The sequence below is a fragment of the Erpetoichthys calabaricus genome, chromosome 6, assembly GCF_900747795.2.
Source record: "Erpetoichthys calabaricus chromosome 6, fErpCal1.3, whole genome shotgun sequence".
NCBI lineage: Eukaryota > Metazoa > Chordata > Cladistia > Polypteriformes > Polypteridae > Erpetoichthys > Erpetoichthys calabaricus.
Genome location: NC_041399.2, coordinates 213,832,238 through 213,848,160, shown reverse-complemented (window position 1 = coordinate 213,848,160; position 15,923 = coordinate 213,832,238). Strand labels below are relative to the sequence as shown.

Genomic DNA, 15,923 nt, shown 5'->3' with positions numbered 1-15,923 from the left:
CTCAAGCTGCTGCCCCCGCGACCCGACCTCGGATAAGCGGGAGACAATGGATGGATGGATGGATGGCATATTGCATATTTTCTGTTAATCCAATAAACTTTATGTCACTGCTGAAATCCTACTGTGTCCATAAGGCATGTCAGATATTAAAAGGAAGTTCAGCCAATGAGAAACAAAAATCCAAAGAATTAAGAGGGGGTCCCAAACTTTTTCAAATGACTGTATAGTGCCTGTCATGTCTGTCTATCAATATCAATTCCTTCATCCTCTTGCCACATGAGGCCGGCATTGTCGTGCACCAGGAGGAACCAGCATAGAGTCTGACAATGGGCCCAAGGATTTCATCCCGATACCCAATGGCAGTCAAGGTGCTGTTGTCCAGCCTGTAGAGGTCTGTGTTTCCCTCCATGGATATGCCTTGCCAGACCATCACTGACCCACCACCACAACGGCCCTGCTGAACGATGTTACAGGCAGCATAACGTTCTCCACAGCTTCTCCAGACCCTTTCATGTCCAACGTCACATGTGCTCAGGGTGAACCTGCTCTCATCTGTGACAAGCACAGGGCACCCGCCAGTGGTGGGGACCTGCCAATTCTGGCATTCTATGGCAAATGCCAATTGAGCTCCACTAGAGGACATTGTCGGGTCCTCATGCTCCCCTCATGATGTCTGTTTCTGATTGTTTGGTCAGAGACATTCACACCAGTGGCCTGCCTGCCTGCTGGTGGTCATTTTGTAGGCTCTGCCAGGGCTCATCCTGTTCCTCCGTTGGGTCCTGCTGATGGGTTATGGACCTTCTATAAGGAGCCATGCCCAGCTCTCCTACAGTAACTGCCTGCCTGTCTCCTGGAATCTCTTCCATGGCCTTGAGATTGTGCTGGCAGACACAGCAAACCTTCTGGCAATGCCATGTATTGATGTGCCTGCCATCCTGGAGAAGTTAGCCTACCTGTGCCACCTCTGTAGGGTCCAGGTATCACCTCATGCTACTAGTAGTGACACTGACCGTAGCCAAATGCAAAACGAGTGACAAAACAGATGAGGAGGGAAAAATGTCAGTGGCCTCCCTCCAGCTGTCAACCCATTCATTCCTGTTTTGGGGGGTCGTCTCATTGTTGCCCCTCTAGAACACCAAAGCAGCTGAAAGTGATGAACAAGCCCCTCTGCTACTTTACTGAGCAGATCAACAGCCCACAAGTGTCACTGACTTGATGCTACACTCTCATTACAAAGTGTGCCTTTCATTTTTTGAGCAGTTTATTATATAGTGCCTTTTCTACTCCTTTGTGCTACGTCTCTCTGTCTCAATCGGTTTTTTATCATTAAATGGTCCTAATTCTGCCGAATGAAATGCACTCAAGGTTGTATGATAATAAAACGTGAGAACTTCCCAAGGTGTGAATATTTTTTCTGGGCACGTGCTTCTTAAACACTTCACCAGTTTCAATTTTTATGCCCACACGTGAATGCAGACGGGTATTCAGCAGTAGTGAGGAGATGTGGCCAATGTCTGTTAGAGCAGCGTCTTCACTCGTCAAGAGTCGGTAACACAAGAGTCCCACTGATTACGAGTAGACGGCCTAATCTGAGCCTGAATCCACTTGTATCACGAAGAGAAGGTGGGCAAGAAGGTGGGGTGGCACACCAGCTCCCCAAATCCGACACAGAGAGACACAAGGCACAAGTCCAGCAGCACACACGGCTTTTATTTAGCTGTGGGAAATGCTTTATTGCTGTGCAATGCTGCTTTATTGTACTGTGCTTTTCAAGTGTTTCCCACCAATGCACAGTACAATAAAGCACCCAGCACTTTCTCTTCTTCTCTTCTCTCCGTCTCTCCTTTCACCTCCACCTCCCCAGCTCCTTTAAAGTGATCCCCATTAGTACTTATGGTGTCCCGAAAGCTGGACCCAGGTACACACTTTCAGGTAAGGGCTAGAGCTCCCCATTCCCCGCCAGGCTGAGTCACAAAATTCCATTTCCCCTGATGCCCTGTGGGAAACCATGGCACTGCCGCAACTTGGGGGTGCCATCTAGCACTCCAGGGGAGATGATGCACTGGGCACGCTCTCTCCGCCTGTCCATCCATGGACAGGCTGGAAACAGCCGTCTGAAATCCCCTGGCTAAGGTATGAGACCACTCATCGGGCCCAGAGTTTCCAGCCTTGTACTTTCTGGTCCTCCTCGTTAGTCTCCTGGCCATTTCTTTCAATGTTCAGTACTAATCGTCTATGGGGTGAGATGAATTGTTGTCTCCATTGTTATTCTTATTCTTAGTAGAAACAAAGAAGAGCAACAAAGGAGCAGAACGAGGGGTGGTAAACAGGAACGGCCGGCCCACCATTTGACGCGGGTGACGCTGGGAAGCCAGGAGTCGTTGATCGATAAGGAGCAGCAACTGAAGGACACCACTTGGGAGAGCAGCTCTAGAAGAAAGAGAGAAGGAAGGAACGACAAACCGCGTGATGACACCAACTCGCTGCCACCGCCCAGGCCATGTTTCCTGAGACAGGACTGCAGCAGGTCCCCCTATGTCTCCCCTTTTCTCTATAACCCTTTGCACTTGGAGGAGACGCTGCCTTTTGATCAGGTAGCAAAGAAGTGGATGCATCCTCCCATGGCAGGTAAGTCAAAAACTACAAAAGGAGGATTCGGACTGGGGGGTCTATGAGCAGGGGTTTGAATAAACTCAGCGTTCATGTCGTATGTCGTAAAAGGCAACAAAAGGAGGTGGGCATCAGGCTGCAAAAATGTATGTTCTGATACCTTTAAGACTTGAGGGGAAGGTGGGAGGCCAATTAACCAACCTGGGTGAGCCTAGAAAATGGCCGTTAAACCGGTCGAAAGAGAGAGAGAAAGTCTGCTTGGAGAAGAAGCTTTTGTTAGAGCGTGAGATGTGGAGACTGAAGGTCACACCTTAAGTAGGTTTGGTGGAATCTGGGGATGCGGACAGCAGGGTTCGCCAAATGGCAAATTTACAAGTTTGGGATCAAATGAAATGGCGAGTATCCATTGAAGACAAGTTACGTGCAGCGTGGCAGAGCCACTGAACTCGGCGGACTCTACGATAGCCGATAAGCCTCCTCCACGTTTCACTGGCAGCTGTTGACAAAATGTCACATTGTACTGCAGAAAAGAGCTGAGCTACAGGCAGACAAGAACGAGGGATGTTCAAAAAGTTTCCGCACTTTGTTTTAAACTATTAAGAATTTCAAAATCAAATGACATCACTTTTCCACATAATTTTCCCAGCGTCAGTTGAGTGCGTAGCCACTGATGCACCGCGGCTTTCATTCCTCGTGGCTGTGGCTGTAGCTCGACGTCTCTCCATCCACCGCCATTTTCGAACATTTCAATCCACTCATCGACGACTCTACCGGAGAGAACTTTCTCCCCAGACTGAGCACACATGCGGAGATGACTTTGTGTTCCTGGCTCACCTTCTGCCCACAAAAAGTCTACGACAGAACGCTGTTCAACTTTGGTGCCATCTTCACCAGAGGGTGACAACTCTTATACTAAACTGCAAGGGCAGCTGGCTTGCCAGACAGAACTAGTCACATGACCCTCTCAGACTCCTCCCTCCCGCCTTCACCATTTCCAACAAAAATATAAAAGTGTGGAAACGTTTTGAACGTCCATCGTGGTAACATCGAAATAGTGCTAGCGATGGCTGCCGTAAGGGTAATCCGCATAATAAAATGTTGTTACACGTGGGGCACCAGATAGGACACGGGCACAATAAAAAATTGTGGGAACCATTTACTATTTGTGAGCACGATTTATAATTTTTAAAATTCATGCACATGTTTTCATTACAACGTTCCCTCGATTTATGTAAACGTTTTGATTCAAACATCCTTGCTATTTCGTTAATTCGTGTCTGCGTTTATATTTAAGCGTTACCTCAGTTTGGGTCATTCTTCCTCACTTTGTGTACATCCAGCGATGCCACACAGTCTCCTGGCACCTTGCAACTGATCAGCGATAAAGCTAATAACGTCTTCGATGTTCGTACAGCGTCGTCGGTAGAGCCCATTAGCCCTGTGAATCCGTTTAGATTTTTTTTTTATTAACACGTTCCCTCTATTTATGTAATTCGTGCAAACATTTAAATTGGCGTTCTCTGGATTTGTATTATTCCTGCACATACTTCGTTAAAAACATCGATTTATGAAATTCGTGCACACGTTTACATTAAATCTCTCCCTTCATTTATGTCATTTGTGCACACAACTAAAATCTTCCCTTAATTTATATAATTCATGTGCACCTTTTAATTAATTAATTAATTTGCATACCCCTTTTAATTAAAATGTTCCCTCAGTTTATGCAATTTGTGCTCACGTTTTAATTAAATTGTTTCCTCAATTTACATAATTTGTGCACACATTTTTAATTAAATTGTTTCCTCAATTTACTTAATTTGTGCTCACCTTTTAATTTAATTGTTTCCTCGGTTTACGTAATTTGTGCTCACCTTTTAATTTAATTGTTTCCTCGACTTACGTAATTTGTGCTCACCTTTTAATTTAATTGTTTCCTCGACTTACGTAATTTGTGCTCACCTTTTAATTTAATTGTTTCCTCGACTTACGCAATTTGTGTAAACGTTTTAATTAAATTGTTTCCTCAATTTACATAATTTGTGCTCACCTTTTAATTAAATTGTTTCCTCAATTTACATAATTTGTGCTCACCTTTTAATTTAATTGTTTCCTCGGTTTACGTAATTTGTGCTCACCTTTTAATTTAATTGTTTCCTCGACTTACGTAATTTGTGCTCACCTTTTAATTTAATTGTTTCCTCGACTTACGCAATTTGTGTAAACGTTTTAATTAAATTGTTTCCTCAATTTACATAATTTGTGCTCACCTTTTAATTAAATTGTTTCCTCAATTTACATAATTTGTGCTCACCTTTTAATTTAATTGTTTCCTCGACTTACGCAATTTGTGTAAACGTTTTAATTAAATTGTTTCCTCAATTTACGTAATTTGTGCTCACCTTTTAATTAAATTGTTTCCTCAATTTACATAATTTGTGCTCACCTTTTAATTTAATTGTTTCCTCGACTTACGTAATTTGTGCTCACCTTTTATTTAAATTGTTTCCTCGGTTTACGTAATTTGTGCTCACCTTTTAATTTAATTGTTTCCTCGACTTACGTAATTTGTGCTGATGTTTTAATTGTTTTCTCGATTTATGTAATTCAGCATGTTTTATTTAAAACATTGCCTCGGTTTACGTGATTTTTGCTCACTTTGTGTTGATCCAGCAATAGCTACGCAGTCTCCTGGTGCCTTGCAGCTGATCAGAGATAAATCAGATAACGTCTTCGATGTTGGAACAGTGTCGTTGGTAGAGCCCATTAGCCCTCAAATCCTTGTAGATTTTTTAAAAAATTAAAACGTTCCCTCTATCCACGTGTCTGATATCCATTTGTATTCTCAAAAGGTTCAAAATGTGTGCACGTTTTGATGAAATCTACTACCGGTTACTGTCTGTGCATAGTAGACAGGAATGATGTCTTTCCCACAATGCTGTGCCCTTGACTAGAAGATCCGCCTCTCCTCCTCATTCATTGGTCGAGAGCTCCGTCTTACATTCAAATGCACAGCACTGTGGGAATGACATCTTTCTTTTTATTTCCACTCACCAAACTCACAAATCAACGCCCGTGTCGTTACTGATGACAAACCCACGAATAGTCGAATCAGCGAATCGCAAACCCACAAATCAACTGCACATGTGACAGGTAGAATGCAGAATTTGAATCTTTTGATCTCATTACTAATAATTAGCTGTCTTAAGGAAATCTGGAAACAGTACAACGACCGTTGAAAAGAATAAAAACAAAAAGCGGCCGTTGAAGACACCATGACTGCGGCTTTGTCTTGTCTTCTTGATTTCACTCAATTCTCTGTCATCTTTTCAGAAGCATTCGATCATTTGTCCTTCGGGAGGAGATTTACCGTGACAGATTTACAGAACACCTCAGCCGTCACTTTGTCCCCCTCGTCCCGACCGCCGAATTTAGCCTTCCACTCCTCCTTACACCACCATGCAGAAGGGGGTCCTACCGGTAAGATGACACCTCATGAACGGGACGGCCAGCCACCCAGCAGAAGGGACATCCAGAGCCACCTTCAGAAGCATTTGAACAAAAAGGGGTTGGCTGCTTCTGGAGGACAGAGCTGTGCAGTCAGGTGAGACGATGAGATGCGTTAAAGCAGGGCTTAAACCTGGAAAATTGGAAAGGCTGGGTGGCATTGGTGGGGTTAGAATTTGGTTGGGGTCCATCTAAGGGTCCATTCACACAAAAAGGTTTTTCTGGTCTTGTAATGCTTAACCAGAACTTAAGAAATTTGACAAACGAGAAGAGACCACTGAATCCACCGATAGCTCAGCTGTCCCAACATCTCATCCTGATCCTTCTTAGAAGTTGTTAAGACCCAAATCAATGAAGGGTCGTAAGAACAGAAGCAATTTGACAAACTAGAGGGGACCACTGAGTCCATCGATAGCTCAGCTGTCCCAACATCTCACCCTGGTCCTTCTTAAAGGTTCTCAAGGTGTCTACTTCATCTCCATGACCCCAGAGTCCCACAACTCCTAGCGTAAAGAAGTGTGTCTTCTCTTCAGTCCTAAATTTGCATTGGTGACCACATATAATTACTATCTATAAATATTATTTTTATTATTATGGCCACCCGCTATTATTAAGTTCTCCTTTCAGAGGGTTAAAGAGAAATCAAACGGTTTGATTTGTGATTATGAATGACATGGAGTTTATGAATTGAATTTTTAATTCCATTTCTTATTTTATTTATTTGCTGATGAACAGGCCTTTCAAAAGTGATGTGCAGCCAAGCGGTCACAATTTAAATTTGTCATCAGCCGCAGCTTATTCCTGGGATGTCCTGAGGAAAACCACAGAAGCTTCCGGGGGTCTAGACTTCAGCTGGCAAATCAAAAATGAAAGCAAGTCGGCCAAACCACACAGCATGGTGGACGATGGCCAGAGCCCTGTGGAGGTGCAGGCACCGCCGCCTCCGAATCTCAGCAGGGATGCCAACAGTGCTCATGCCGGGCAGGAAACGGACCCAAGTGGAGCTTACGGAAACCAAAGGAGTGGTCTTCACAAATCCCAGGAGCATAATAAAAGTCTGGATGCCCCCCAAGAAGAGTGTTTGGATTTGTCCATTAATCCCCCGGCAGGACATTCAGATTTCCAAAACAGTTCTTTGCCCCAAAGCCAAAGTTTGCCAAAGACTGAAAGTGCAGAGAATGGGCTGGGTGACGGTGAGCCGGTGACGTTGGGATCTGCACAAGAACGGCTCGACCCTTTAGAAAGCAACAAGAAGCCGGCAAAATGTCGAGGTAAGCCCCTTGTTACGCTCGTCTGGCGTGTCCGAGTGTTGCTTGTCATTTCGTACCACGTAGGGTGACAGTTGCATGTCTAGTGACGAGGGCAGACAGGATTAGGAAGGAGCAGACTTGTTGACTTGACGTTGAATCCCTGTGTGTGTGTGAGTAGAGTACGTCTGGGATGGCATCGACATCGGGTGAGAGAGCGAAACAAATGCACAAAGGAAAATATTTGGCGCATTATTTATTTATTTTGTTTTCTGCATATTATTGCTGAATTGGACTCTGACTTATCAAACTTCGATTTTGATTCAAGCGATCTGGAAATTGAAAATAAAAGACAGGTAGCTGATTTTTCTTTCTAGAAAGTGTCTGTAAGCGACAAACAGGTATGCAATAAGTATGTAATAAGTATGTGAATTTACTTACGGTTGAGGCTCGTGGAACATAAAACGCAGTGAAATTTGTTATAATTAAATATTTCTCTCTATTAAATAAAAAAATCATGAGATGAGACTATCGGCAAGAGATTTTCTCAAGCCCCGCCCTCCTCTCCATCATTTCCGGTTCACGGCCCACGCCCGCGGTCCTCTCACCTCTCATTGGTGTCAATGCTTTTGTCATAACAGTGCCTGCACTCTCAGCTCTTATAAATTTTTACGTTTTCCTCACTTTAAGTTCCCAATTAACCCTTTAACCGCCAACTCCCTAAATATTCCCCACGCCAGGCGAAATCTGAACAATTTTCGTTTTTTTACTTTTTTACATTTTTTTTACATTTTTTACATTTATTCAAGCAGTATTGACCACTAAATGTTGTGCAAGTTGCCAGTGTCTACACGAAATCTATAAATGTAACCTGAATTCTCAGCTAAGCAAAACATCTTGATACCAAACCGTGCCCTTTTCAATGGTAGATACTGTCGAAACTGTAAGCGGACCTTCCACGACAATAAACTTTCATCAACTGCAACTGACGGTCCTGGCATGTAGGGCAACTGAAATGCTTCAAATAAATGATCAATCAAAGGACGTAGCTTGAACAAGTGGTCGCGGTTTGGATCTTTCTTATCTGGCTCGTTTCTGTTGTCATTCAAATGAAAGAATTTCAGCAGCAAAGAGAATCGGTTACGTGTCATGACAGCTGCAAAAATAGGTGTTGCATACATAGGATCTGTAGACCAGTACATCTCAATATCTGGTTTTCTGATTACTCCCATCAACATCAAAATCCCAATGAATTTTTTCATTTCGTTTTCATCAGTGTCAAACCAAGCACGAACACGGGAATGTGGAGGTAAATTGGGATTTTTCTCAATAAACTGTGCTGCATACAGATTTGTCTGATGAACAAAATGTCTAATCAAATCAGGTGACACAAACAGCTCATAAAACTGCTCAGCAGTGTAATTGTTTACATCAACAATAAAGCCACACGTTCCCTCAAACGAATGCAGAAAAGGTAGTTCACCACGGGCAGCAGTCCAGTTGAGATGCTGGGGATACACCCACTCATCGCCGTCATCCGATGCGTCTTCATTCACAGTATCATGCAGCGCACGTTGCTGCTCATCACTGTCGCTAAAATCTTCTTCAGAACTGCTACAATCATGTTCAGAACTGTCCAAAATCGCCTGCAAAGCCTCACTTGAAGTCAGTTTACGTTTCGCCATATTCACAGCTGTTACATGCGAATCACGTCACATGACCGGCCAAAACAACCACAGACTTGTCGAAATACAACGTAGTAATAATACCCACGCCAAACCGTCAGTTATACTACTTGCCAGGCATTCATATAACCACAGGCAAGTGTGCAGGATAATTCCGGCAGTATGGCGTTAGCAATAAAACAACGGTGCCGGATATATCCGGCAGAGGGCGGTTAAGGGGTTAAAGAAGACATATTATGTCCAAATCTTATTGAAGAATTTCATCATGAAGAGAAATTAGTACACGGGTAATCCTATAACGAGAAACAATGAAGTCAAACGAATTAATGTGAAAAGTGTCAATCGGTTACACGGCAAATGAGTTAAATGCATATCAATGGACTCTGCTGAAACAGCTGGTGGTGATGGTACGGAAGATGAAAACATCAACTTACAATATCATGAGGAATATCGACAAGCGTTAACACCGTCTGGTCTTCCACCGGCCGAATTACTGTTGACAGAAGGACGGATTGTAATGTTATTGAATAATTGATGTCTGAGTGATGGGCTATGCAATGGGATGAGATTAGTTGTATTCAAAATTGGGCGAACAATTCTGACACGTAAAATTTGAACAGGTGACAAGAAAGGTAATGTAGTCCATCTTCAATAATGACATGGGACACCAAAGGAGATCATAATATGCCATTTGTATTAAAATGTTGACAGTTTCCCATTAGAATAGCTTTTGCTATGACAATTAATAAATCACAGCGACAAACGTTCGAAAAAGTCGGTTTATTTATTAGAGGGAAAGAAATGAAATTCACTCACGGGCAGTTATACGTTGTGTTGTCACGATGAGAGTCCAAATATGGAATCAAAATTCAATGCGATAGACGAAAAGTTAATTCCAAATATTGTTTTTACTGACGTTTTACAGTAAAAGATATAAGTTTAAAAAGTATTTGCATGTTAATTTCAAAGCCAAGCAGAACGAAAATGTATAACGTAATGAATACCTCTAAGATAACATGAAACAGAATCCTCTTTCAATTTATTACATTTTACTATTTTTTATGTAATGTAAAATAGTTTGTTCTATTATGCATATGTAACAATTCACTTGAAGATAACAATCTGTTTAAATTGGATATCCGCTTTCCCATACGCAAGCGACAGAGCTGTGAAGTGGCTAGCGGGTAGCACCCACACGGGGGTTGGCAGAGCGAAGCGAGTAGGGGGCAGAGCTCCCTAGTTATGTTAATTTGTGTGTGATTCATTGCTTTGTGTGCTTATTAGAAAAGTGAGTTTTTTGAAAAACTATTCAGCCCTAGGAGAAAAGAAAAAAAATAGCCCTAAAAGAGTTGAATTCCTTGGCACCTCCTCATCAGCGTCTTTTGTTTTGTAAAATGTGCCAATAAGCACTGGCAGCAGGGCAGCCTGCTCTCCCACCAAACCAACGCAGCTGAAGTTCTCCCAGTTATCTCGGTGTGAGGTGTCTGGAGTCATGGAGGGTAAATAATATCTCGTTATTTGGAACGCATGCATTTCACGTGTGTTCCGTGTCTACAACGGTCTGGGAAAATGTAGGATGACAGGAAATGTGAGAAATGCTGAACACGTAACTAAAACAGAAACGTTTTCCATGTTCTAGTAATAATGACACCCAGATAAAGAGACTTCAGGATCTGCCTTTGTGGGTGGGATAGCAGGCTGCCAGTGCTGATCAACACATTTGAGAACCAAAGACACTGATGAGGAGGTGCGAAGGAATTTAAGGTGGTCCGGCATTACGACTTTTTTCAAGGCCTCTTGGGCACGGCCATCAGCAGAGTGTCTGTCTGTGGAGAGAGTGTCGACCTCGTCATTGAGAGGTTTACTTAACTCTACAGTGACATTCATGTGTCTGGTGACTCTTCCTATGAAGTCAGTAGACAGATTGGGGGGGTCATGAGGTCGCTGGAAAGGGGTGTGTGGCGCTCCTGATATCTGCAATAGCACAAAGGTCCAAGTCTTTAGAGTCCTGGTGCTCTCTGTTTGCTATCCAGTGACATGAGATGAAGACTCGACTCCTTCATGTGTGGCTCTTCAAAGGGTCCTTGGGTCCCGCTGGTCTGACTTTGTGTTGCTCATGGAGTCCCGAATGAGGCACATGACCTGCATTGTGAGGGAGCGTCAGTTACGGCCATGTGGCGCGATTACCTGAGGGTGATCCAGCTCATTGTTAAGGACCCGAGTGGCTGGACCAGGCCAAGGGGACGCCCACATAACACCTGGCTGGGGCAAATAGATGGGTGGGACTTGACCACGTGTCTGTCTGGGGGGTTGCTCAAGCTGTTTTGTCATGTGGTGGGTGTGGCAACCTGCTGTACCAGTGTGTGCTCCCCAACCTGACCTGACCTGACCATTTTACTGACTGGTAGATCATCTACAAATGCAGAAGATTTCAAATAACTGCCACCTTGGCCAGGCCTGGCCGCCTCAGCCCAAGAGCAGAACGTAAGATGCTGAAAGACGTCACAAAGAACCCCATAATTTCATCATCATGTGACCTTCAGGTAGTTAGATAGATGTGAAAGGCACTATATGATAGATAGATAGATAGATAGACAGACAGATAGAAAGGCACTTTAAGATAGATAGATAGATAGATAGATAGATAGATAGATAGATAGATAGATAGATAGATAGATAGATAGATAGATAGATAGATAGGCACTATATGATAGATAGATAGAAAGGCACTATATGATAGATAGATAGATAGATAAATAGATAGATAGATAGATAGATAGAAAGGCACTATATGATAGATAGGTAGATAGATAGATATGAAAGGCACTATATAGAAATAGATAGAACAAATTAATTAATTAATTAATCTTCACTTTTTTATAGAAACTCAAGAAATTACCAAGTAAATAAATTGACCGTAATAAAAGGTTGCAAGTACAATTGTCTGTGCATATCTGTATGTCCATGCATTTGCTTTCATTGTCATTCCAGGTGACACTGCATCACTACAACATTTGTAGTGATAATTCCAACAGATGGCGCACGTGTAACACTGCCTTCACGAATCCATTCCATATGGCATATAACAGAGACATATGAATTTCATTTGTAATTCCAACAGATGGTGCATCATAAACATTTGAAGGAATGCATTTTCGAAGAGTATCCCACCATTGAGAGTCAGTGGAAGTCAGGAGTTTGTGTCCCACAACAGTGTGTGGACTCCATGATCTCCTTTAGACCATCCTGCTCAGTCGCATGTAAATCTTTGTGCCGTTTTAATTGTTGCAGGCTCATCCTACCACTGTGACTACTCTTCAAGTGGGACCTACAAGCAGAGGATGAGCAAACTGATCAGGAGGCTGGCGAGGCATTCACCTCTTAAGCTGGGCAGCACCCCTGGGGTAAGAAGGACACGTCTGTGTGTCCATCCATTTTCTAACTGAGCTCGGTCTCCAAAGTTCCTAATCCGCTGCAAACAAAAGGTTTACTGGACCTCCCTTCCATTTGTTGGTATTTCCTCCATCTTTACTCACTAAGTGGTAGAATTATCGTTTGAAATGGGGTCATTGAAGCTCTTTAGGGGTCCCCTTGAGTAGTTCCCTGTATTCAGTTTGTGTGTCCCATTTGAAGGCGAGTCTAAGGAATGTCAGTTATTTTTGTGTTCCCCTTATTTTGGGTGAACTCCCTCCTGCCTGGCTTGGCCTCTGTTCACCCTGCTATGTTCTCTGCAGAAAATGGTATTTCTGGAGCTGCTTAACCTGACCAGGAGAAAAGAACTGAGGCTCGAACAGTGGAGGAAGAGGAGGCCGCTACGAAGGAGCCACAATTCAGTCATACGACCAGCCGAGAAGATGAAGAAGGTCCTGTGCCAGCAAGAAAGACAGCGCCTGCTGGATCAAACTGGTGCCATGAACCCTGAGGAGAAGCAACAGTTTCTGGCCATGTTTGACCTGAAGCCGCTCTCTCCGCATCAGAGACGAGGTAAGCAATACCTGAAGTCCCGATTTGATTTCAGTGATTCAACAGAAAGCAAATTCATTGAAATGGGCACCAAAAAGGCAGAAGGTGAAGCAGAGCTCAACTCCTGGTAGGCCTACTTGCCTGTTATGAAAGCCACACCTGCAGCAGACCGGGCAGTGAGTGACCAACACTGATGACCATGCCAGAGGCATTCATCAGGTTCAAGGGGACCAGCTGTGGACGTTCTGCGAGGTGTAGAGAATGGGACCCTGCTGGCTTCTCTCGCCAATCCCCCTGCCTGCGCTACGCGCCAGCAACTTCGCATCTCTGCCACTCGCAAACAACAAATCTTTTAATTCTTGTGGATAGGCCTCTTCATTGGGAAGAAAGATGACTTTTTGCTGATGGCAACACAAATTAGACGATCTACAAGTCTCTGACTTAAAGTTTAAATCCAAACAATACCTGCCTCCTTTTGTTGTATCACCTGTGTCCATATATTTGATCTCTTTTCACTTTTACCTATTCGTCAATATCGCAATGAATTTGGATTCCTTTGTTTGGAGTTACATCGTGACAACACAACTGCCCGGGAGTGAATCTCGTTTCTTTCTCTCTACACAAACTGTGTCTGACGATAGCATTCAGACAAATGAGAAATGATTGAGCTGTGGGCGTGGTTAAGTGGGCGGGACTTTTCCAACTCTCTTTGCATAAAGTCTCGTCTCGCGGGGCTTGAAATTTTCTCTCACGGGATTTCACTTTCACCAAACAACAAATCTTTTAATTCTCGCAGATACGCCTCTTCATTGGGAAGAAACACAACTCTTCCCTGATGGCAACACGAATTAGACGATCTACAAGTCTCCGAGCAATATATTCGATCTCTTTTCGCTGTTCCGTTATTTCACCGAGTAATAATTTCCGTGTGTTCACGCTAATGCGATCTTTACTATCATTTTTTGGAGACTTTTGAATTTTTGTATTTCCGTTATCTCTAACCTGCTTTGCATGCGCCAACATTTTTTTGACTTCTTGACGACATTCTACTTTGTCTTCTACTCTTTGTCTTTTATTTCCGGCCCCGGGCCTGGTGAAATCTCTTGGCACAAAGACTCGTCTTGTGGGGCGTGAAAGTGTCTCTCTGAGAAAGTCGCGTCTCGTTGCAGGATACAAAGTTTAGTCTCAGGTTTTATTTTTATATAATAGAGAGATATAAAATACATTTTATTTATATAGCGTCATTCCCATGCTGAAGGCGCTCTATGTATACATATAGTGCGAATGGAAGAGAAGGTCTGCGATACGGTTTGCATATTAGCAGCTGGAGATCCACAAAGGGAGAAAATGAATCGCGTATCATAAAGTAGTTTTTATTTATGAGCTCTCAGCCCCTGGCCTGGCCCCGTCATCAGAGGATAATGATTAGACCTACAAGAGTCAAAGGGAATATACTGTATAGCAAAAATTACATGGGGGGGGGGCTAAGTCACATGTTCATAATAAGTAAAATCTTTACAACCAATAACCCCCCCTGTTCACACTGGTTCTATTCAATAAGGGCGCGCACAAAAAGGCAACCTTCAAAAAGGTGACCTCAATTGAGCACAGCAAATAAAGGCGTTCGTAGATAATTTAGTTGAAATGGCTCTGGAATATGTGAAGAGCAACAAAGGTGCAGATCTACTCGTAGTCGAAGGCTATAGATAGATAGATAGATAGATACTTTATTAATATTCAGAAAGGAGAAAACTATCAACGGGAAACACATCTGGAAATGCACTGAATATAGGATTGGAAAATGTTCGTCTCGCTGTCATACAAAAAATATAGAGAGCTTTAGAAATAGTTAGTTAGAAGTTCATGCATTAATTAATTGGATGTTTTAATATTCTTGCTTTCACCTTTTTATACGTTCAATCATTGCCTTTAATAAATTTTCTGTAATAATTTTGTTGCGTTTGCCTTTATTCGCCGCGCCCAATTGACGTCACTCTTTTGAAGCTCACTTTTATTTTTGTGCGCACCCTTATTGACGGATACCGTTCACACTGACTTAGCCCCCCCCCCATGTCATTTTTGCTATATATTGCCTTTGATTCTTGTAAGTCTAATCATTATCCTCTGATGACGGCTCCTGGTAGGGGCTGAAAGCTCAGAAATAAAAACTACTTTATGATATGTGATTCATTTTCTCCCTTTGTGGATCTCCAGCTGCACATATAGTGCATACACACACATATTTAAACACAGTGTTATTATATACAGTGTGTATACATACAGTACAATCCCTCTTAACTGGCCTCGCATTAACCGGCCGATGGATTAACCGGCCTGTTAAAATAAAATATTTATCACTGGGACGTGGATCAGATGTGGCAATTAGCAGTTCACGGGAACAATTATGGATGTGGAGGACTCCTCACCTGTGCACTTAAGCTAGGATCGCACGCATCACAAATTACCCGGGAACCGATCGGCCACACATACTCGCTAAGCCGCGAGTGCGACGATTTATTTATTTAAAAAGTTGCCTTTTTGACTTGAGCTGTGGACCCGCTACACCACACTGTCCAGTCGTTGTACGAGAAACCAAACCCGTGTGCGAAATCATGGATAAAGCCTTGTGGATATGGTTTCTTCACGAACGTCTAAGAGGTACAGTACATATCCTCTTTAATAACATCCCTGTGTGCGTCCAGGTGTCCGTGTCTTCTGGTGAAGTGCGCATGCGCGGTGGACGGTGCGACGCGTGATATTACTGTCAGAGAAAGTTAGAGGCGTTTTACGGAAATACAAACCAGTATTACTGCGAGAGGAAATTAAAGGTACACAATACAGTGACGCATATTACAGCCACATACAAGCCAGTATTACTGTCAGAGGAGATTAAAGGCATATTACTGACGCG

The 15,923-nt window shown here is 43.1% G+C and overlaps 1 protein-coding gene across 1 annotated transcript in view; it reads left to right on the top strand.

The window, feature by feature from the left end:
• The window catches only part of LOC114641866 (genetic suppressor element 1-like), an 84,585-nt gene that overhangs the window by 46,402 nt on the left and 22,260 nt on the right, over nt 1-15,923 (top strand). The window contains exons 6-10 of the mRNA XM_051928963.1: nt 2,282-2,628; nt 5,944-6,214; nt 6,853-7,388; nt 12,341-12,453; nt 12,784-13,033. Coding sequence (XP_051784923.1) covers nt 2,282-2,628; nt 5,944-6,214; nt 6,853-7,388; nt 12,341-12,453; nt 12,784-13,033 — 1,517 coding nt within the window. The remainder of the gene's footprint in view (nt 1-2,281; nt 2,629-5,943; nt 6,215-6,852; nt 7,389-12,340; nt 12,454-12,783; nt 13,034-15,923) is intronic.